This window comes from Ceratotherium simum, chromosome 1 (assembly GCF_057802395.1).
Source record: "Ceratotherium simum simum isolate JZ-2026a chromosome 1, ASM5780239v1, whole genome shotgun sequence".
In the NCBI taxonomy this organism is placed as follows: Eukaryota; Metazoa; Chordata; class Mammalia; order Perissodactyla; family Rhinocerotidae; genus Ceratotherium; species Ceratotherium simum.
This window is the reverse complement of record NC_141900.1, coordinates 65,978,633-66,001,713: the sequence shown is the minus strand read 5'-3', so window position 1 is coordinate 66,001,713 and position 23,081 is coordinate 65,978,633. Positions and strand designations below refer to the sequence as shown.

At 34.0% G+C, this 23,081-nt stretch overlaps 1 protein-coding gene across 1 annotated transcript in view; it reads left to right on the top strand.

Moving 5' to 3' along the window:
- The window catches only part of DPY19L1 (dpy-19 like C-mannosyltransferase 1), a 107,867-nt gene that overhangs the window by 67,112 nt on the left and 17,674 nt on the right, over nt 1-23,081 (top strand). Inside the window, 6 exon segments of the mRNA XM_014785823.2 lie at nt 1,831-1,908; nt 8,120-8,206; nt 10,315-10,374; nt 10,920-11,000; nt 16,222-16,323; nt 21,396-21,467. Coding sequence (XP_014641309.2) covers nt 1,831-1,908; nt 8,120-8,206; nt 10,315-10,374; nt 10,920-11,000; nt 16,222-16,323; nt 21,396-21,467 — 480 coding nt within the window.

Genomic DNA, 23,081 nt, shown 5'->3' with positions numbered 1-23,081 from the left:
GCTGTACATTTTTACACATAGGATAAATAGCTGAACAGTTCATATTTTATATAACTCCCCTACCAATCTGTAATTGATCTGTCATCTTTCCATGTACACTTGTCAAATAGACTTTCTTTTCAAATAGAGGTATATAAAGCAAAGTAAAGGTAGCTTGTTGAGAGAGTAAATTGTGTGTTCATCTCCCACTCACCACTACTTCTATTTCTTTATCTTACTGGCCATATTCATATTCGTATAAAGCAGTTTAAGAGTTGCTTTTTAATGTTTAATGTTTAATGTAATCTTTGAAATGTCTTGTTTGAGAAATGAAGTGAGACCTGGATTTGACCTCACTCTCTTCACTAGGTTCCTGACTTGGACAAACTGCTTAACTTTTCTTAGTTTCAGTTTTCTCATTTGTGAAATAGAGAAAATAAAAAACCGACTTTATTGGGTTGTGTAGGATCAGATGAGGTAAGGTGTGTAAGACTCATGCGTACTACATGGTACTTAGCAAGATGTCAGTAATGTTGGCTGCTTTTATCATTATTTAAAAAAAGAGGCTCTGTTTGTACTTAATTCTTTTAGACTGCTTTGTCTGTTTGAGTATGGTTACATTTTAAATGTTTCTAGTTTAAAATGTCCCTGAGAGTCACTCCTTGAGACTCTACCCTGTAGGCCTGCTGTGTATTGGTCAGCCCCTGTGGTGGAAGGGGAGAGTTCCATTGCTTCCAGTTAGGGAGATGGCCATCTTTTTGTTGCATGGAGCGAGGGGAGGAGGTGGTGTGCTTCTCTGTGGGGCTTATGTTGAATAACAACACATACTTTTCACATAAAGGAAAAAAATACAGAATTGTTTCCAAAAAGTTATATAAAATATGAACTGTTTAGTTATTGTGTCATATCAGTCATCCATCAGCAATGCAAAGTTCCCTGTGGATAAATCTGGGCAAAGAAAAACCTTGTTTTTCTTGCTAATGGGAAACAATGTTGTAGATTGTTTAGAGAAAAAAAACTTGATGAATAGAACTGAAGTTATATGTTTCAAGTATTCAGCTGTTTTGCAGTCTGTTTATACCATGTTTGTGTAGTCGGAGAAGCATTGATTTAATTTGAATTGCTTTCTCCATGGAGAAGGGAGGAGAGGCATTAAACCTCTATATTTTACTAAGAGGTATGTTATCATCATTTAATCAATTAATTCATCTAAGTAACTCCAGTACTCTTAGAATTTTTGGTAAATACGTACACAATTTTCTTCAAAACTGAAAAGAAAGTTAAAAATACCTTTGTAATGAAAGTATTCCTTCTTATTTGAAGTTTGATAATAACTAACGTGACTATCTGGATAAATGAAAGAGAAGACTAATGGAGATACTTGTAAAGAGTGACCAACAAGCAGAACTTAATGTATTTTTACACACACATGCATTAAATAATTATTTTCGAGTTTAACGTACCTTCCCCAATTATGTATTAATTGTCATATATTATAATTAAATTTTCATATTTTTTTATTGGGCACGGTACTTTGTTATTGTACATATTGACAGTACAGTCACCTTGACATTAAAATGAGTATTGTTTTGGGTAATCCACAAAGTAGATAATGTATATGGTTAATTGAGAGAGCTGTTTATGGAAGAGAAAAATCAACTGATATTTGCTACATTAATATATTGACCATATTCAATAATAGATTGGCAGGTAAGAGGGAAACTAAAGATCTACCTTTCAATATAAATATAAATCAATTGGAAACAGCAGTAAAGGTAATTTTTTCTTCATTCTTATAGGTATTCATTGTATATATAATTTTTATCTTTTAACTTCTTTTTTAAATTTCAGATTGCATCATTATTTTCAGTATATGTTGTGGGATATATTGATAGATGCAAATTACAGAAGATCATTTATATGCACATGGTAATGGTTTTTAATTTCTTTTTTCCATTTAGTTTGACCTTAAAACAAACTCCTAATTAGTGTTTGATTTCTTCATGGTTGAAACTAGTTGTAATATGATTCCATAACTAAAACAGGTGTCATTCAAAAACTATGATATAATTAACAGACCTTGTTTTAAGTAGGCCACCCAGAAAATTTTAATTTAGGTCATATTATCTGATTTGAGGTTGTGCCTGACTTCTGTGTTATCAGTAAAAGAGATACTTCACAAAAGAGAAGCATGGAATTGTATATTATCCAGGAGCCTTCTGTTGAAATGAAGTAGAATGTTCATTTACTGAGCACCAGCTGTCCAGGCATGTGGGACATACCAGTGAACAGAACTGTAAAGATCCCAGCATACTTGTTGATTACATTCTAGTAGAGTGGAGGAAGGAGAGAAGACAGAGGATAAATAATAAACATAGTAAATGGGTAAATTATATAGTAGGTTAGAAGGTGGTAAGGACCATAGAAAAAAAGAACAAGTCATGGTTCCCCAGGGAGATCAGGAATGCCAGCTTCAGGGGGTGGGAGATGGAGGTGTCAAATGAGTTGGTTAGAGCAGATCTTACTGAGAAAGGGGAGAGTGGAGCAGAGATTGGAAGGAGGAGAGGGAGTTAGCTAAGTAGATGTCATGGAAAAGAATATTCTAGGTTGGTGGAACAGCTAGAACAAAGGCCTAAGGCTGGATGGTTGATTTTGGTGAATGTCTATTCTTTAAAAACATTTGTTTTTGTCATTAGTTCTTAGAATTTTGATGTTTTCTTTTTCCTGTAATTTTGATGTTTTTATAATACGCCATTATTATTTTTTATTCTCTAATAATTGATACATATAAAAGACCATGTATAATATTTAGGGATGTTATGAACAAAGTTATGAAATGAACAACCACGAGCCTACCCTCCAATTGAAAGAACCATCATGATTTTGAAGCCCTTGTGTGCCCTGAACACATCCCCTTCACTTCTGCTAGAGATAACCACTCTCCTGACTTTTTAAATTATAATTCACTTGCTTTCCTTTATGACTTTACCATATATGTATTCTTAAATAATATATTTTTATTATTAAATGTTGGTATTGCTTTTAAAAAGGTTTGTAAAAATGGTATCCTTTTACAAGACTTACAGTTTCAATCAGGTTTCTGGGATTTCTATGTTACTGGAGTTCAGACATTTTCTTTGCTTTATATTTTCCGTTGTATAAATAAAGCACAACTTATCCATTTTCTTGTTGAAAGACATTTAGGTTTTTTCTCTTCTTTTTTCTTTTATGAAGAATGCTGTACATTCTTACACTTACCTCCTGGGGCATATATATTAAGTTTCTCTAGGGTAGTTACCTAGTAGTAGAATTTCTGGGAGGTAAATTATATGCATGTTCAACTTCATAATTTAATACTGCATTGTTTTTCAAAAATGATTAGACTGCTTCAAACAGTAATGTATAGCAGTTCATATTATTCTGCATCTTTTTTTATTTTGTCAATCTGGTGAGTATAGAATGGTATCTTATGACCTTAATTTGCATTTTCTCTGATTCTCAATAAAGCCGAATGTGTGTTTATGGGCCCTTTATGTTTCCTTTTGTGACTTTTCTATTCAGATCTCCTACCAATTTTTCTCTTATGTCCAGGAGAAAATTGCATCTGCTTTATTCGCTGCAGTGTAATCAACTGTTTCCATTATTTATTTTGATGCTTGGATTGCCCCAGAGTTGCTACTTCAACGTGACTTCTTTGTCCTTTTAACATGTTCTTATCATGTTTTGAGCACTTTTTAAAAGAAATTAGTAAAGGCTAAGCCTCTTGAAATGCTCTTCTGTATCTGTCTAGATGATCCTGTGTATTTTTCCCTCTTCATTATGTTATTGTGGTGAATTATATTAATTGATTTTCTACATTAAGAAACCTTGCTTTTCTAAACACAATTTTTATATATTGCTGGATTCACTTTGCTATTATTTTGTTAGGATTTTTAAATCTGTTCGTGACTGGGATTGGATAGTAATTATTCTTCTTTTACACTTGGCTTATTTTTTTTTTTCAAACTGTTTAATACTTTAGTTTTTTTTTTTTACATTGCAGTAAAAATCAGAATAATTGTTAAGCATTTAGAGTCTGTCAATCACACAGTCACGTAGGTAACTATGGATGAGGACTCTGACTTAAAGTTATAGTTATAACAGTACTAATATTACACAGGTTTAGTTTGTAGTAGAACCTGTCTTGGGTAAATGATATCTGCTTTGTGATGTGACTTACTAACTATGGAACCTAGTTACTTACTAACTGTGGAGTATCTTCTTTCATTATCACTTTACAAGTTCTTAAATCCCTATAGTTACATAAAGGAAAAAAGACATAGAAGTGTCTCCAAAAAGGAATTTTTTCCCATTTTTTTATTGTGGTAAAATACACATAACGTAAAATTTACCCTCTTAATCTTTTTAAGTATATGTATCAATGGTATTGAGTACATTCATTTTGCTATGCAACCATCACCACTGTCTATCTCCACAACTCTTTTCATCTTGTCAAATTATAACTCTATACCCATTAAACAAAACTCCCTATTCCCCTTCCTCCTCCCAGCCCCTGGAAACCCCCAATCTGCTATATATGTCTATGATTTTAACTACTCTGGGTACTTCATGTAAGTGGAGTCATGCAGTATGTGTCTTTTTCTGAGTGGGTCATTTCACTTAGCATACTGTTCTCAAGGTTCATCCATGTTGATGCAGATGGCAGGATTTCCTTCTTTCTTATGGCTGAATAATATTCCATTGTATGTATGTACCATATCTTCTTTATCCATTCATCCATTGATGGAAATGTAGCTTGTTTACCCTGTCTTGGCTATTGTAAATAGTGCTGCAATGAATATAGGAGTGCAAATATCTTTTTTGAGATCCTGTTTTCATTTTCTTTGGGATTGCTGGATCATATGGTAGTTTTATTTTTAATTTCTTACATTACTGTTTTCCATAGTGGCTGTACCAATTTACATTCCCACCGACAGTGGGAGAAAGGGTTCCCTTTTCTTCACATTTTTGTCTACACTTGTCTCTTGTCTTTTTGATAATAGTCATTCTAACAGGTGTGAGGTGATGTCGCATTGTAGTTTTGATTTGTATTTCCCTAATGATCAGTGATGTTGAGCACCTTTTCGTGTACCTGTTGGCCATTTGTATGTCTTTCTCGACAAAATGTCTGTTTAGGTTCTCTGCCCATTTTTATTTTTATTTTTTTTTTTTGCTGTTGAGTTGTATGAATTCATTATATATTTTGGATATTAACTCTTTATCTGATATATATTTTGCAAATATTTTCTCCCATTCGTAGGTTGCTTCTTCATATTGTTGATTGTATCTTTTGCCTTGCAGAAGCTTTTTAGGTTGATGTAGTCCCACTTATTTATTTTGCTTTTATTGCCTGTGCTTTTAAACTCATGCAGGGCTGTTTGCATCATGGCTGGTGTATGAGAGATGGGTAGCTGCTGCTGAGCTAAGAGCTGAAGTTGACTGAAATTAACTACAATTTCCTGTCCAAAAGTTCTCATAGAAGTTGCAATTCTTGATAGACTCCCAAGTGCAAAAATAGGTCCATCAGACACATTTGGCCAGGGCAATTAGTGTCTGAGGGGGAGACAGATTCCTGCCGTTTTCCCAGAACCTTTGAGCTATACTTGACTGATTTTGATATCAGATTTATTCTTGCCTCATAGAATTAATTGTAAATTGTCCCTCCTCTTTCTGTCTGTGGTAGATTTTGTGTAAGATTGGAAGGAATATTCCCTGAAAGTTTGGTAGATCTTGCCTGTTAAATTATACGGGTCTGTTATTTTCTTTGTAGACAGATTTTAAATTACTGATTTAAGTTATTTTATGATACTAGGACAATTTAGACTTTTTTCTTGAGTCGTTTTTTGATAACTTTTATTTTGCTAGGAATTTTCCCATATCATCTGAGTTTTCAAGTTCACTAACATGATTGTTCATTTTTTTTAACCTGCTAAAATACAGATACTTTATATTTTCTCTTGAATACCTTTTATTGCTTTGCCTGATTCTTGATTATGAATCTGTTTATTCAAAGTGATGGTATTCTGTTAATTTTTGGCAAAATCGATTGGGAAAGTTTTAGAGTTGGTCTTAAATTTTAGCACTTATGGAAAAACACTATTGTCATGAGACTTTGGTTACTTATCCATTTAGTTAAGTATATGAGAATAATATACCATGACAAGTTAAGTTCATTCCAGGAATGCAAGAATGATTTGACATTAGAAAGTATGTTAATATAATTTATCACATTAATATATTTTTAAAAAGGTGAATAATATGATCATTTCCTTTGATGCTATAAAGGCATTTGATAAAAGTCAACATCTATTTCTGATTTTAAGATCTTAATCAAATGAAAATAGATATTTCATTGAAATTTTAAATACATATACTTTAAACCAAAAGCTAGTATCACACAAAATGATGAATCGATAGAACTATTCCCATTAATGCCAGAAGCTTGATAAATATGCCTACTGCCACTCTTATTACTTAACATTGTTGCATAAATATTAACAGATACAACTGACTAAAAAATAAGTTTCAAAAATAGGAAATGAAGATATAAAAGTATCATTGCAAGTAATATGATTTTGAATACCTAAAAAACCCAAATTAATAAACTACTACTAGAAACAATGAAATATTATATTTATATATGCATATTTAACATAACTTTTCTGTATACAATCAGAAAATATGATGAAAAAAGATTTCTGATACAACAGCAACAGAAATAATATACTTTGAAATAAGCTTACTATGCAGGATCTATATGAAGAAAACTTTACCCTCTACTAACGTATGCAAGAGAAGATTTAAAGAAATGGAAACATGTATTATTTTTGGATCTAAAGACTCAATATTGGACAGATATAATGATAAATATAATGTAATGTACATTATTGAATAAGGCAATTCTAATAAAAATGTCAGTTTTTGAAACTTAAGGTGATCCTAAAATTCATATGGAAATTCATATATATGGATCAAAAATAAAACTTCGAGAAGAAAACATGGATTATTTTATTTTTAAAGGCTTTTCTAATAATGGAGCTAAATCCTAAAGACCTGAAGGAAGTGAATGATAAATTTGACTAACATAAAAATTTGGAAAATAATCATAATACAGAATACCACAAACAAAGGTAAAAATGAATTGGGAAAATATTTATATGTTTGCTTGGTAAGGAGCTATGTTCTATAATATATAAAGAGAGCTCTTGTAAGGAAAATAACCAAAACTTGATAGAAAAGTGGGCAACAGGAATAAGCAATTCATATACACACGTGCAAAACAACATACAGCAAATAGAAGAAAAGATGCTGGGTCTCACCCACTATTGAAAGAATGGAAAAGTGAATCAGTGAAACAACGTCTTTCTCCTATTAGGTTGGCAAATATTCAAAAGTGTTTGGAGGAGTGTGTATCAGCAGGAACTCTCATGCCCAATTGGTGGGAGAGTAAATTGGTGCAATATTTTGTATGGCAATTTGTCAGTATTTTTTCAAGTTTTAATTTATGTGTATTTTCAGAATTTAATTTGTGTGTACCCTTGATCCATCAGTTCCACTTCTAGTAGTTTATCTCATGAATGTGTTGACATGTACGTAAGATATACACATAAGGACGTTTATCGCAGCAGTGTTTGTAATAGGAAAAGCAAAATAACAAAATTAAACTAGAAAGCACTTACATGTTCAGCTGTAGTCAGAGGACTGGTGAATTAAGCTATAGCACAACTCTAGAGTGGACTACTTCATTCAGTTATTAAACAGGATGAATTAGATTAGTTTGGATTGATATGGAAAGCTGTCTGAAACGAATTAAGAGTAAAAGCAAGCAAAAATATAAACCAGCATTTATGGGCTGAGTTTTCATTTGTGGTTTTTAAAAAGTGTAAACTAGAATTTGTACACGTGAATGTCTGGAAGGGTGCACGTGATATTGGTGATCTTTCAGGTTCTGAAGTGTGGGATAGAATGTGGGCTGTTTTCATTGTATATTCCCTTTTGAGCAGTTTGAATTTTGTTTATCATGGACGTGCAATTTTCAGAATAAAAATCAATGTTTTTTTGTTTTATGTGCATTAATTATATTTTTCTTGGATTTTTCCAGATTTCTCTTGCACTTTGTTTTGTTTTGATGTTTGGAAACTCAATGTTATTAACTTCTTATTATGCTTCCTCTTTGGTAATTATTTGGGTAAGTGTTCCTTAAGTACATGGCTGTTTTTTAAACTAATGGTTTATCAGTTTCTTTATCACTGGCTTGGGATTCCTGAGGGATTTTCTGTAAGAACCATCTCAAGTGTTTTACTGAATGCATCTGTATGTGATAGAGTGTTCAAGTACTCACTTCCAGATCAGGAAAGAAACACAACAAAAGTTAATATTGGAAAACATAGCACATTGCCTCATAGTCCTAATGTCCTATCTTTCTCCTTCCTCATCTTTTCCGTCACCTAAGTTTTAGTCCCAGGTTTCATTTTAGAAAGGTTTCTCTGCTGTCTACTTTCTTTCTCTCCTCTTTTCAGTTTGTATCCTATTCCTGCCCCACTCTCTTTTCCTCCCTCTGGCATCTCACTGCAGTCTCTCCTCCTTGTTCGTTGTCATCAGACGCTTGAGGCCTTGGTTTTTTAGGTTTTTCCCCCTTTGTCTATTTGTATGAAATATTCAGATAGTTTAAATCAGGTGATGAGTCAGTTATATTTTGCTGAATCACTATAAAGAACAGATTTAGATTATCAGGAGACTGTCTTATAGAATTAGAGCAAACCGTGAAAGGTCGTCTAACTCTTTCTGCCACTTTTGGCAGGAGGACTTTCTAAGTATAAATCTTCCTAAATTTAAGGACTTCCAGAGTGGTTATGCCTTTTTTATCAGTGAGTTTCACTATTATAATGTTTTGCAAACCTAAGAGGAGAGAAATTATTCCTTATATTTAAAGTGCATGTGCTTGAGTATTAGGCTGGTTTCCTGAAGAGCAAAGCATATTGCACTCTTAACAGAAATGTATCCTACCACTTGAATAATCATTTAAGTTACTCAGATCATTTTGACTTTCTTGATTTCTAGAACCCATTAACAAATTTGAGACCTCCTATTTCTTTGTCCCATTTTACAAACAATATTTATTTAAGGTCCGATTTCCCAAGGATCTGCCTCTTCCCGGTCTAGACTGCTATCCTTTTCAAGTGGTGTGACTTGACTATACTTAATCACAGAAATTAGCAATTAGCACATGGTGATGCTGTATTTTCAACAATGACAAAAAAAATCATTAACTGAGTTGCTGTGTGTTGAGATTAATGATAGTCTTACAGTCGGTAAATTCTGTTTGTAATTAGGAAATGTGACAGTGTACTCAATTCTATATTTTACATGTCTACACAGGCAAGTCCTGGTTTTCCTCAGGTTGAAGTACATGGCTCTTGGTACTTGTGTACAGGGAAGCCATTGAATGGAAGATTGCATATCAATAAAATCTAAGTACATTTTGCAGGAAATTTCTCTTCAGTTTAGTTGAGCACCTATAGTGTGTCAGGTTTCCTACTAGATGCTTGACACTGAGGTGTATCTTAGGTATGAATTAAGCATATTTATGTATATTTACTATATTTTAGTGTATAAAAATAAATATTGCCAGCCATTACAGAATATAGTATGTTTTTGTATATTTAACATGAACACGCATTTGCCTATTTTTATTTATTGTTATCACTTTGAAACCTGAATCTTTTCACGTTTTGTGTTCTCAGATAGTCACAAACTTCTGAGAAGATTTCATTTGGGTTCATATATTTATATTTTGATCTCCAACCACATTTTTGCCAAGTTTGAAGTAGATTTAGATCCCTGTAGGCACTGTTCTTTGGGAATCTATTACGTACCTGGAAAGACATAAGATTTGATAGAGAAGTATGTAGTTGATCCATTAAAAACTAATTTGTAGCTTGTTCTAAGAGTTAATAATATTTAACTTAAGGAAAACCTTATGACTAGAAGACACTTGTCTAAAATTATGAAATTATTACATATTTCTTAGGTAAATCAGAGATGTAAAATCAGCCATAGAAATATATGTATGGTGATTCTGTTTTCAGCTCTGCAAAGTTCCTAACTGCCCTCATCTGCCTTGGATAATATAGGGCTATTTCTTGAAGTCATTGAGCGTGTGGTGATGCTATGTGGAACATTGACAGTGTGCTGAATTTTAGGTTCTTGACAGTCTTATTATTTAGAAGTATTTTTTGGAACTTGAATTTATGTCTATAAGTATTAGCTGTGTGCTATGTTGTTTTCTCCTTGCAGGGTATACTGGCAATGAAACCACATTTCCTGAAGATAAATGTATCTGAACTTAGTTTATGGGTAAGGATCAATCTATTTGAATGCATATTTTTTCCTTCTCTAAAATATATCATTGGTTTTATGTTTTACTTTTAAGGAAATGATCTATGTAATGCAGGAAATCTAACAGTTTTGTAACATATTAGGGCTCAATTTTAATTTGCCAAATTGCCCTTTTCATGAAGCAAGTTAAGATTAATATTGAATAGGTAGTTAAAGAATTCCAGTTTTATTTATTTTATGAGCCATGTTTTTTCTGAGGAGCAGTGCATATGTAAGAAACTATTAGTAGAAGGAGAATTTAACTGCAATTGCTGTGTGTCTCCTATAAAATAAATTAATTTTGATAAGATTGTATGTGTATATTTTTATTTCTAGTGATAGCCCCTTGATTTTGGAGTAACATTCTTTCATTTAAGGTGCGTTTTTTAGCATTTTCTCTTGGATATGGAGATAATTATTTCATGTGTGGTTAAAGCATTTATTTTTTCTTCCTAGGCTATGTCTATGAAATGGCTGTATGAAACATTGGTTTATTTTTGTTTTGTTATATTTTTCTCTTGTAGGCTATCCAAGGATGTTTTTGGTTATTTGGAACTATCATACTCAAGTATTTGACATCTAAAATCTTTGGCATTGCAGATGATGTAAGTGCATTTTTGCTTAAACTTGAAAGGCTTGAAAAGAATCAGGCTAAGAATGAATTACCTGAGTTATTAAAGTACCACTATTGAAACCAAATTCTAAGTTGAAGTCTGTTCACTTGTTATTTTTATCTATTTACTATAATAGAAAGTAAATGTGACTATGAAGATAGTCTCTATTCTCCCAAATTAGTTTTTTGATGCAATTCTCTTATTTTATTGGTCTTTCTGTATCACAAAGATTTTAAAACAAGAAAGCTCTAGAGACTTAACCTCAAATTTTAAGGTCTATTCAGTCATTTTACTCTGGCTTTTTTATAATCCCCTCTTATGACAGATAAAGATGCCATCCTCAGAGCCTCTTAAACTTGTACATCGTATTATAGTCTCATTCTTTTGTTCCCCCAGTTTTCTGGTCAGTGCTTGTGAAAGGTTTACTTATAAGCCTTTGTAGGTAGTTTAATCCAAGTTAGTCGTATTAACAGAAGTGTTGTTGTTGGTTTGTTTTGTTTTGGCATTTGGGTAGGAGAGAAAATAAAATGAGAATAATTTTGCTTTATAACTTTAAGGATTCTTCCTATCCATAATTTTGCTTTGACTGTTTTATTTTGGTGTTTTAGTAAGCACATTAATTAAATGAAAAGAGAAAGCAACACAACAACCAACACAGAGCAACGTAAATCACATATTTTTTTCTGTAATTTATTTTAATTGGCTATCTTTCCTCCTCCTGTAATAGCTTAAAGCTGTGGTTTGAAACTGGGTTCTATGAAGTCCTGAGAGTTCTTCAAGGACTCTTCTGTGGGGTCCATTTACTTCCCAGTCCCCCTGCCAGCCCCTCTTTCACCCAGGGCAGTTGAACTTGATTTTCTTACATATTGGACATTTATACAGGTTTTCATATGAACAAGGGAATGTTTTGCTTAAAAAAGATCGAAAACAACTGTGCTATTAAATGAGTGGTCTACAACCTGCGGAAAAATTTTTAAAAGCATATAACTGTAGTCTAAAATGTATTTATTCCTTCATTCAATATGTACCTGCTGTGTGCCTGGCAGTAGAATGCATTCTAGAGACGCAGAACTGAATACCACTGGTCTAGTGGGAGATAGGAATGATTTCTAGCAAATATAATCGAATGTAATGAAAACTATGATAAAAATAAGTACAAAGTGCTACAGGAGTACACAGAGGAAGAGTCAGGGAAGGCTCCTGGAAGTCAGCCATGAAGATGAGAGCTCGAAGGTGATTGTTAGCCAGGATGCAGAGAATGACTGGAAGAAAAGTGAGATAGCCCAAGTCCTAGGCTTATGGAATCTGTCTCCTCACTGGGGGAAGACAAACCACTTAAGGTATTGATTCAGGTTACAGTGACTATTGTCATTTTCTATCACAGCCTTATGTTGTACCAGGGCCAAAAGAAGTGCTACAAAAACAATTATTTCCACATTAGGAATCATCTAGTTGCAACTTTAATATTTCCAGAAATCTATAACATTGATCAAGGATATCAGCTCATAAATTCTTCATTTTGACACTGATCAAATGAAGACAATGGCAAGGCTGCATAGCTCTTGAGAAGCATTTCCACCCACCCTTCTCTAAGATCATCAGACGTACTTCCTTGTCCTTAGGAACTGAGTGAGCCATTTCTCACTATATCCTGGATTTCCCTTCCCTGCTCCCGTCAACACTCTTCTTGGTAGAAGCCTGATGGCATCTAACCCAGAGGCTCAGTACTCCATGCCCCAGCGTTTAGACTGGGGTCTGGTAACATAGGCACCCTCTGCCTAGCACGTATCAGAATTCCAGACTCCCAGAAAGAATGTAGATATTCAGCATAAACCACATTGTTTGTACAGTTTAGGTACAGTGAGCCACTGTTGTTATTTAGGGTGGTGGGAGCCTCCCAAAATCACCTTCCTGATGCCAGCCAAGGGCCAGCCTTGCTAACAGGTTTTTCAAAGGATGGCATTCAGCCCACTATGTTAACTCTTGTCTGAACGTTAAGTTCATCCCTTCTTTTTCTGTCTGCCGCACCTTCTAGGATCTTCCACGAGTGTGCGCACCACTTCCCAGTCAGTCATGGATTTGTGGAGAGGTTGGGCTCTCTTGGATCCCCCAGCACACGTGTGCAGCTTTCTAATCCACCTTGTCTACCCCTTGTTGGTTGTCTCCTTTCCAGAATCTCTAAAATTTCTTAGCTTGTCTGCCAGTCTGCTGTTCACCTCACCGAGACTGCAACCTTGGGCTGGCAGAGCTGTGAGCTTTCGCCTTTCGTTTCCCACTGAGTTTGCTACTTTTACTGACAGCACTGCTGAGCATAGATTTTTTGCTCTCTGCCCCAAAACAAGTCAACTCCCTCCAGTAGCAAAGGTTCTGCGTTTCACGGCCAGCCCTGCCCTGGTAGAACTGTTGGGCCTACTGAGCTCGGGGAGGTGGTTGTGGTGCTGACGGTGAATGGGAGCAACCTAGGCAAGAATGCCAGACTCCCACTATTTCTACCCAAAGTTCATCCTTTTTTTTAACGAATGAATATTTCTCAATTTGTTTTCCTTTTGGTCAATTTCTAGATCCTGATATAGTTGTTTTTGGCAGTTTTACCCAATTTTGTAGTTGTTATTGGAGGAGGGGATTTACCAACTTCGTCCTCTGCCATGTCTAGAAGTCCCCATATTCATTGATTTTTGAGTGTTGATCCAGCCTTGTATTTCTTGCATAACCTCACTTACGATGTATTATTCTTTCTATATGTTGCTGGATTTGGTTGGCTACTCTTTTTAAGGATTTTTGCCTCTATTCATGAGGGATATTAGACTGTAGATTTATTTTCTTATAATGTTTTTGTCTAGTTTTGGTTTCAAGGTAAGATTAGCTTCCTAAAATTATTGAGAATTGTTCAATCTCCTATTTTCAAAGAGAATTTGTGTAGAATTGGTATTATTTCTTTCTTAAATGTTTGGTCAAATCCAACCGTGAAGCCCTCAGGGCCTGGAGTTTTCTTTGTGGGAGGCTTTTCTCCTGCAAATTGCTTTCTTTAGGAAGTTTGTGGTAGTTTATGTCTTTAGAGGAAACTTACCTGTTTCATATATGTGATCAAATGGATTCTGTTTTTAAAACAATTATTGTAGGATTCAGTTAGCAAAAATTCTTATTGAAATTTTTGCATACATGTGAAATGGTCTTTTATATTCTTTTATTTAGTTTTTCTTATTTGAATTTGGAATTAATATTTTATTCGTCTCCTATAAAGAGCTGTTCTTTGTTTTTTTGCTATTTTTCCTACTTTCTATTTATCATATTAATATTTTCAAAGTACCACCGTTTTTTACGTCCTCTTTGGTTTTTGTTATATTTTTTTTTGTCGCTGAATTCTGTCATCCTCATTTCCTTTCTTATTTCTTTGGGCTTGTTCTGTAGCTTTTTCTGATGCTTGAGGGAAAGTGCTTGATTCTTTTGTTTTCAACCTCTCATTTTCTGATAAATGCATTGAAAAGCTATAAATTTCCGTATAAATAGGACTTTTTTGTGTCTTACAAATTAACTATTTTGTGATTTTCTTTTCACCTGACGGTTATTAAGTTTTATGTTGTTTAGTTTCTAGGCAAAAGGATTTTTAAAGCCATTTCTAGTTATCATTTTCCAATTTTACTGCATTTATGATTAGAAAAAAATGATTTGTATTACATCAATTCTTTGAAATTTATTTTGGCATGGTATGTGAACACTTTTAAAAAAATATTTTACCTGTGTTTGAGGATAACATGTATTCTCTCTTTGTGAAGTTTGTATTCTCTGTGAGCTTATTAGTAATATTATTCAGATTTTATGTTGTCTGTCTACTTTTTCTATTTTAGAAGGAAATATTTAACATTTCCAATGAACACTGTCAACTTATTTCTTCCTACTGTTTTTTCAGTTGTTCTTTTATACACTTTGAGTCAATACTGTTAACTGCAAATATGTTCATGATACGTATAATCTTGCTTTGCTATTTATTTTACCAGCATATACTGTCATTCGTTGTCTTTTCATATATTTTTTGCTTGAGTTCAGTTTTGTGAGACATTACAATTGCTAACCTCGATTTCTTTGGTTCAGTTTATCTGGTATATCTTTTTCTCTTCTTTTGTTTTCAACCTTTCTGCATACTTTTGTTTTAAGTATTTTTTGTAGATGATAAAATATTGTTTTTTTTTTCTATAAATCTAATTTGAGCATCTGTCCTTTAATTAGTGGATTTAAGCTCTTTGTATATATGGCAATTATCAATGTGGGGACTTCTTTCTTCCATTTTGTTTGAGATTTTTCAACTATTTTACTTGCTTTTTAGATTTTTTTCTCCTTTTCATTGGATAGCTTTCTTCTGCTATTTTAGGTACTGTATATTCTCCCTATTGATTCTTAAACTTATCAGCATATATTTCTTCCCCAACAAGACAAAATATTTGAAATTCTTCAGCACATTCCCACCACCCTTTAGTTTCTCCTCTCACCCTGATCCCCCCACTTCATGTAGGTTTCCTTTAGGGTTTTAGTTATTGTTTTGTCTTATATATAGTTTTCCCCCTTTTCTTTGGTTCTTGCTTTTTTAGACAATAATGAATTGAAAAGTGGGAAGTTTTTTTCTCATTTTTAAAATGAAAACAATGCAACCTTCCTCACTTGGCTTTTGTGGGAAGTGAGTGAGGTGACATAACTGAGAGCACTTGGTGACATGTAAAAACTACACAATGTTGATTGTCCGTCAAAAGGTGCATTTTATTCCAAGTCCTGCCCATTTTCTACTTCTTTCAAAAAGTCTTCTCAATCCCCTTTACGGAAATCTGAATTACTGTTTCCTTTTCTGTACTCCATTGCACTTGTCCCTTTATGATCGACATCTGTGTGTGTTACCAAGCCCACCCCAGCAAAGGAGATATTGTGCAGCGTATTTCACCAGGCTTAGCACATTGAGCAGGAAAGACCCAGGGATAAAAACCTTTGGTGTGTCAATGATCGATTGTGGAAGCCAGGGTGGTGTTGGAGCTATCATTTGTCAGCAAAAGAAGGGAGAACTGAAGTTGGAGGGTACAGCACTTTCTTCTGTAACAGAAGCAAACCTGGTGTGGGAACAGTGAGCTCTAGAATGTAGTGAAGACTATTTTTAGATACTGTTAAGGTTAAAATGCATTATTACAATATGTGGCATAATCTAATGGTACCTCACTTTATTCCTTACTAGGCTCATATTGGCAACTTATTAACATCGAAATTCTTCAGTTACAAGGATTTTGATACTTTATTGTATACCTGTGCAGCAGAGTTTGACTTTATGGAAAAGGAGGTAAGATGTGATTTCTAGTTTTCTTTCCTTAGGTTTTGGTCCATTAATTTTTCAGAAAAGATGCTCCTGCTATTTGAGACTGTCTCCTCTGCTGTTATCTCAGTTTGAAGGAAAAGGAAAATCTGGCAGCTTAGAGGATGTTCCTGTTTACAATAATACAGCTCCCTGAAATATATGATTTTTTCTCATTTTGATAATTTAGGGACATGTATTCAGTCCAGCAGTAGTTTTTTGGATGAGTAAACAGAGGCTTTTCAAGTTGCTGCTTTTCAGGAATACCATTAATTCAGGGATGCTCTCAAGCTCTTACATTTCCAGTCATTTTGTGGTTGGTTGTTTGAATGATCTCATTGCTTTAAAATATCATTGAGTACAAGATTTCATTCCAACAACATTCTTCTTTCTAAAACTGTATTCAGATGTTTAGAAGGAAACCAGAGAGTAATTTAGTGGATTGTGAGACAGAAGTCTGCAGTATTACTTGACGTGCTTGAACAAGTGACTCTTATTCTTTGTGCCATAGCTTACTCGTTTCTAGTAGTGTGCTAAAAACATATTGTGAGGACAGAATGAGGTACATAGGAAAGTGCTTTGATATTTTAGTGGTATCTTATATAAAATATTATTTTTCAGTACTTTATGAGCTGGTTTGGTTCAACAAACATGTATACATGTGTGTCTTTTTTAACACCACCCATGTGGCCCTGATTTATTATGATATTTTATTTTCTGTGAAGCATTTTCCTTCAAAGCTGTATGTGTATATGTAGTAAACTGGCCATCAGTACTCTGTTGACACATTCATTTTCCCCCTTGATCCCCACTGGGTTTGCCCCATGTCCTGAGTTACAGACCAGTGGACAACAGTGCACCACACTGCAAACTTATCAACCAGACATTCTGAGTGGAGCGAGTTCTGAAGATGTACTGTTTACTCCAGTGACCTATCAGTCTTTATTTCCTGTGTTCTGGCAAATGGTTTTGACACATAATGGCTGATAAAAAGTATACAGATGATAGTGTTGAACCTGCTGAAAGAAACTAAGGAAGAGTATCTTGCAAGGCATTAAAATGCCTGTCCATAGCAGATCAAGACTCTTTTAAGGAAGTGGTGAAGGAAGTAGAGAGTAAACATCAGCAGAGAATTAGGACGTGGTGGAAGTCCTTTACCATTATTGAGGCTATACATGGGCTATACATGCCACTACAACCTAAGAGTGTGAACCATGAGTTATGTGGTAGAAGAAATTGTTTATTGAGGCGTAGTGTGACTGCAGTCAATTTGAAGAAAATGGCAAAGCTGTTTCTAGCCTGGCATTTCCCGTCTCTATACGTATCTTCACAAGGACCGTGCTGTAGAGACAAGAGTATGGTGCCAGTTCAGAGAGTGCATCCATTGTATGGTATGTCCATATAGTGGGGAAAAGGGAACAATTTAATGTGATATCACTGATATGGACAACACTTAAGATGTATAATGGAGTAAGCAAAATGGTATGATCTTACTTACCTATAATTAGCACACATAGAATAAAATGTAAGAGAGCAAAATTTTAATAGTGGTTTTTGGGTGGAGAGGTAATCAATGATTAACTTTTTTTGTAATTTGCATCTTCTAAATTTTCTACAATAACCATATTTTAATTATATTTTGCTATTAAAAGAAAGTAAAAACAATGAGAGAGATCTTTCCCTTTTAGAAATGAGAATGGATAGCAACAGTATATAAAGTACAGGGATACCAATACAGGAACATTTTTATGGCTAAAAACAGACAGTGCTGGATAGACCCAGGTGTATGTACTTAACTATGTTTATGTGTATGTACTTAATACGAAGAAGAGAGCATCACAGGTAAATGGATAAAAGATGCATTATTTAATGAATATTATTTGAAAAATTGGATTTGGGCTGGGGAGTCAGGTTAAAGCCTTGTATCATATTATACACCAAACTTCTTTATAGTTAATTCGTGTGTTAAAAATAAATGAAGCCTGAAAAATAAATTTGAGAGACATTTCAATGAAGATTAACTTCATTCTTTAATGAGCATAAAACCAGTATAAGAACACATATGAGAATGATTAATAGATTTGCATGTAACTTAAAACATCTGTACATCAAATATTGTAAAAATTAAAAAGCAAATGACTAACTGGGATGATTCTTGCCATAAATTTAACAAATGAAACTAGAAATTAATGTAATTAGTATAGGAGCTTGTCCAAATCAATAAAAAAAATTATCAAGGACTCTTATCCCTCCCCACCACCAAAAACACATCCCCACCCCACACATATATGCAGAAATGAGTGAAGGATGTATAGACAGTCCATTGGGGAGGAAATGCTGATAACTGATTAAAATGTGAAATTGATTGTCTTCTTTATTTTCCTGCATTTTCTAGTTTTTACAGTGAGCATATATAACTATTTTTATGCTTAGAATAAAATCGACAATTACAACAAAATATTAAAATAAAAGAACTTGTAATTCTAATAGAACACACATGCAGGTGTGGTTTGTTTCCTCTGCGTTTGTTCTTGCGTGTATACACTCTCTTTAGTATATCCTTTGGTCCTGAGAAAGTTTTATAATTTTGTTTCCCTTATATTAACACTTTTATATTATATATTAACCTTAGTCCTTTCTATTGGTTTCCTCCTGAGAGTTATCCCGAACTTAGCTAGTCACTGCTTGCCCCTCCCCTATTTCCCACCTGTTTCTAATTTATCGTAATACTATAATCAGTGAGATTATTTTACTTCCTATATATTCTCCCCCTCTTACTCCATTTCTAAGAGTCTCCTTGTCTCTACACTGTCAGCACATGTAACCACTCATACTGTCACCTTTGTGTCCTTGTCATTGTTGTAGTTCTGTAGGTCATTATTTTTAATGCTCACTGCAAGTTCTGGGGTTGAAGCCCTTCCTGCCCTTTCTTGGTTGTGTGAAGCTTGCTCTTCAGTGGATTCCTCAGGAAGGGCTCATGGGAACAATAATTCCTGAGTTTTAACTTGTTCAAAATATTTTATCCGTGGCTTTTATACATAAAGGTCAGTTTGGCTACAGACAAAATCTTTGGCTCATGTAACTTTCCTTGAGTATCTTAAATAAGTTACTCCACTATCTTCTGGTCTAGAGTGTTGCTGTCAAATCTAATGCTAATCTGATTTTCTTTTTAAGAGAAATACTAAAAAATACCTTTTATTTTTTTTTAGTACAGTTTATTTTATTATTATTTTTTTTTTTTGAATTTTTTGTTTATTGCAGTAACATTGGTTTATAACGTTGTAAAAATTTCAGGTGTACATCATTGTACTTCTATTTCTGCATAGATTACATCATGTTCACCACCAAAATACTAAAGACAACCCATCACCACACACATGTACCGAATTATCCCTTTCACCCTCCTCCCTCCCCACTTCCCCTCTGGTAACCACCAATCCAATCTCTGTCCCTATGTGTTTGTTTATTGTTGTTATTATCTACTACTTAATGAAGGAAATCATACGGTATTTGACCTTCTCCCTCTGACTTATTTCACTTTGCGTTATACCCTCAATGTCCATCCATGTTGTCACAAATGGCTGGACTTCATCGTTTCTTATGGCTGAGTAGTATTCCATTGTGTATGTATACCACATCTTCTTTATCCATTCGTCCCTTGATGGGCATTTAGGTTGCTTCCAAGTCTTGGCTATTGTGAATAACGCTGCAATGAACACAGGGGTGCATGTACCTTTACAAATTGGTATTTTCAAGTTCTTTGGATAAATACCCAGCAGTGGAATAGCTGGATCATATGGTAGTTCTATCCTTGATTTTTTGAGGAATCTCCATACTGTTTTCCATAAACAAAGTTTTGTAATATAATGTTAAAATTGTTTGAACTCTTTGTTAAATTTTGTTAAATACTTGTAACACAGTTTTGACACATTGCCTTTTTTAGGTAAACACCTATATCTTACAACTTTTCTGACATTTATTGTTAGTTGTCATTAGCAAATGTCTAATTTTTTAAATAATAAAATAGTTTTGGTTATATACTTTTTGCTTAGGTTAAGACAGTTTAAAATTTATGAATTAGAAATATATTTATGTATTTTAAAACATAAAGTACTATGCAAATGTTTATAAAGGTAATAGTAAGAAAAACATAAAAATTCTCCTTTTAATGGGACTTCTAACTCACGAAGTATGCATTTTGTATAATAAATTATCAAAATTACTTGTCTAATATAGAATAATAAGTGAGAAAATTGGACTAATGAGAGAGAATATCAGAAAATGCTACTTACTATGTACTTTATAGAATTAAAGTGTACCAGTATTTTAAATATGTTTGAAACTAGATTTCTCTTGATAAACGTATTTGGGAAAGCATACATATTTGACTCAAAAATATGGGATTGTTTTTGTGAGGGAAAGTGTTGGTGGTAAGCAAATCAATTGCAATTTAGAAATTTCAAGCACAGGATTGTTTAAGACTGTGACTTCAAATTATTGAGAGGTGTATAGGATTGCAATGTGTGGGGCTTTGTTATTTTAAAAAAAATTTCTGTAGTTTTTTATTGTTACTAAAGAAAATGTAAAAGTGTTTTTATTCCTCTCGCACACACTGGTCATTATTCTTTGTGCGTGTGTGTGTGTGTATGTGCATGTATCATGGGATCGGGTTAAGATTTTTATCCCCCACAAAATATACAGGAAAAGCTTGTGTCGTTTAAAGGAGTTCTGCTGACCTTAGATGAATATTAAGTTGGGCTCTTTAGTTAGAAAAGTAGTGTGCAAAAAGTGAACAGTAATCTTTCTAGTCACATTTTACACTTACAAGTGTTTGGGGACTTTGTTAGTGTTTTCAACTCAACATTTTGGAGAAGTTCATTTCTATGGAAATGTATCTTCATTTTTGTGATGGGTGTCAGTGGGTAGATTGGACCCTAAATGGGTGAATGCTCATGTTTCTCTACTTATACTTTTTAAAGTTCACTTGGTTCATTATTTGAAATGGAATTTTGTCTGTTTAAAACAACGTTTTCCTCTAACAGAACCTCTCTGAATTTCAGACTCCGCTGAGGTATACAAAGACATTGTTGCTTCCAGTTGTTCTTGTCGTGTTTTTTGCAGTCGTTAGAAAGGTATGTCTATCGCTTAAGAGCTGTTTCTTATAATACATTTTCTTGTTTCTGCATAGCAGTTACGTATATGAGGCTACATGTTAATCTGACACGGTTTTGTAGATTTATTGAGACAAATTCTGTATTTTCTTACTAATAGCCTTTGAGAACATTTATAGGCCTTAAAAATATTCTATCTGCCAGTATAAAATACACATAGGAAAAGGATGGCTCAAGTTTTGATAGTCATATATTTGGAAAGACGTGATCAGAGAGGCCATATTGACCCAGAGACAATTGTTTTTGCTGTGTAAATTATTACTGACTCACTTGTCTTCTATGTAATAATTCCCTAAAATATTTAATATATGCCTTTCTAAGTAATTTGTGTGGTGCTCACTAACTCTTGGATCAAGTTTATTATTAATCAAAAGAAAAAAAATAGAATATTAACAATGTATTACTGAACTCGATAAAATAGTTAGACTCCCAACTTGGCTTTGATAATGAAATTCTAAACCCAGATATAAATCAGGCCGGAGAAGTTCCAGTCTTTAGTGAAGAGCAGGTGTGATATCCTTTTTTCTTTTAAGAGTTGGTTAACTCTGTAACTGCAAGTGTTTTAAGAGAATGAATTGACATTAATCTGTAATCGAAAAACAGATGATAGACCCTAAGTTGTCTGATTTTTAGGTACTGATATCTGTGTTAACACAATGTCATATTATTTGTAGAATGTTTTATACTATATTTATTGTTCATGTTATATATTTGTACTTTCCCAAAACATTTCAGCTTTGTTAGTTCAAATGGTTGTTTGACAGCCCTGTGGGGTACACAGATCCTTTTATCCCCCTTTTGACAGATGCAGAATTGGAAGATCAGAGAGGTTGTTACCTGCCTCACATGATGTCCATTAAAAAGCAAGGGAAGAGTGAGAATCAGACTCTGCACCTTCCCCCCCTCATTGGGTGTAGACAGTATTCAGCTTTGTAGTCTCACAGCCCTTTTTAAATCTAATCAGTTTATGGTTAGTTTCTGCTGTAGGCCAGGCTCTATGCTCCCTTTGCACTTTTGCACACTTTGTGTGGGTGGGCACCTAGTAGGTAATCAAAAAATAGTAGATGTTGGCAGTCCAGAATGCGTTAAAAAGACAGCAACCTGGATGGCTAGAAATGATGAAAATGATTAGATCAGGATAAACAAGCTGGGGTGTTTGATTTAAAGAAGAATGATTCAAATGGAAAGTGGATAATTATTTTCACATTGTTTAAGAGCCTGCCACTTGGAAATAAGACTACACTCATTTTGGCTACTCAGAATTATGGTCAATTCCAAGAGGTAGAATTGATCTGGACTGATTAGGAAAGTGTTATAGATTGAAGCAGTGGCTGGTTCAGAGCTGAATTAAAACCTGTCAGCAGTGTCATAGAGGACATCCACACTGGGGATAGGATTTCAGGTTAGGTGACCTCCTAGGTACTGCTAAATATGAAAACACGGTGTCAGTTAGCTGTGCTTATCAGTCTCTGAGCCAGTGCTCCTGTTACGTGTGTGTATAACTAAGGAGAGGCATTGCCAACAACCATGGCATGGTGGAATTCACTGAATGTGAATCAGAAACCAAAAGGTCAA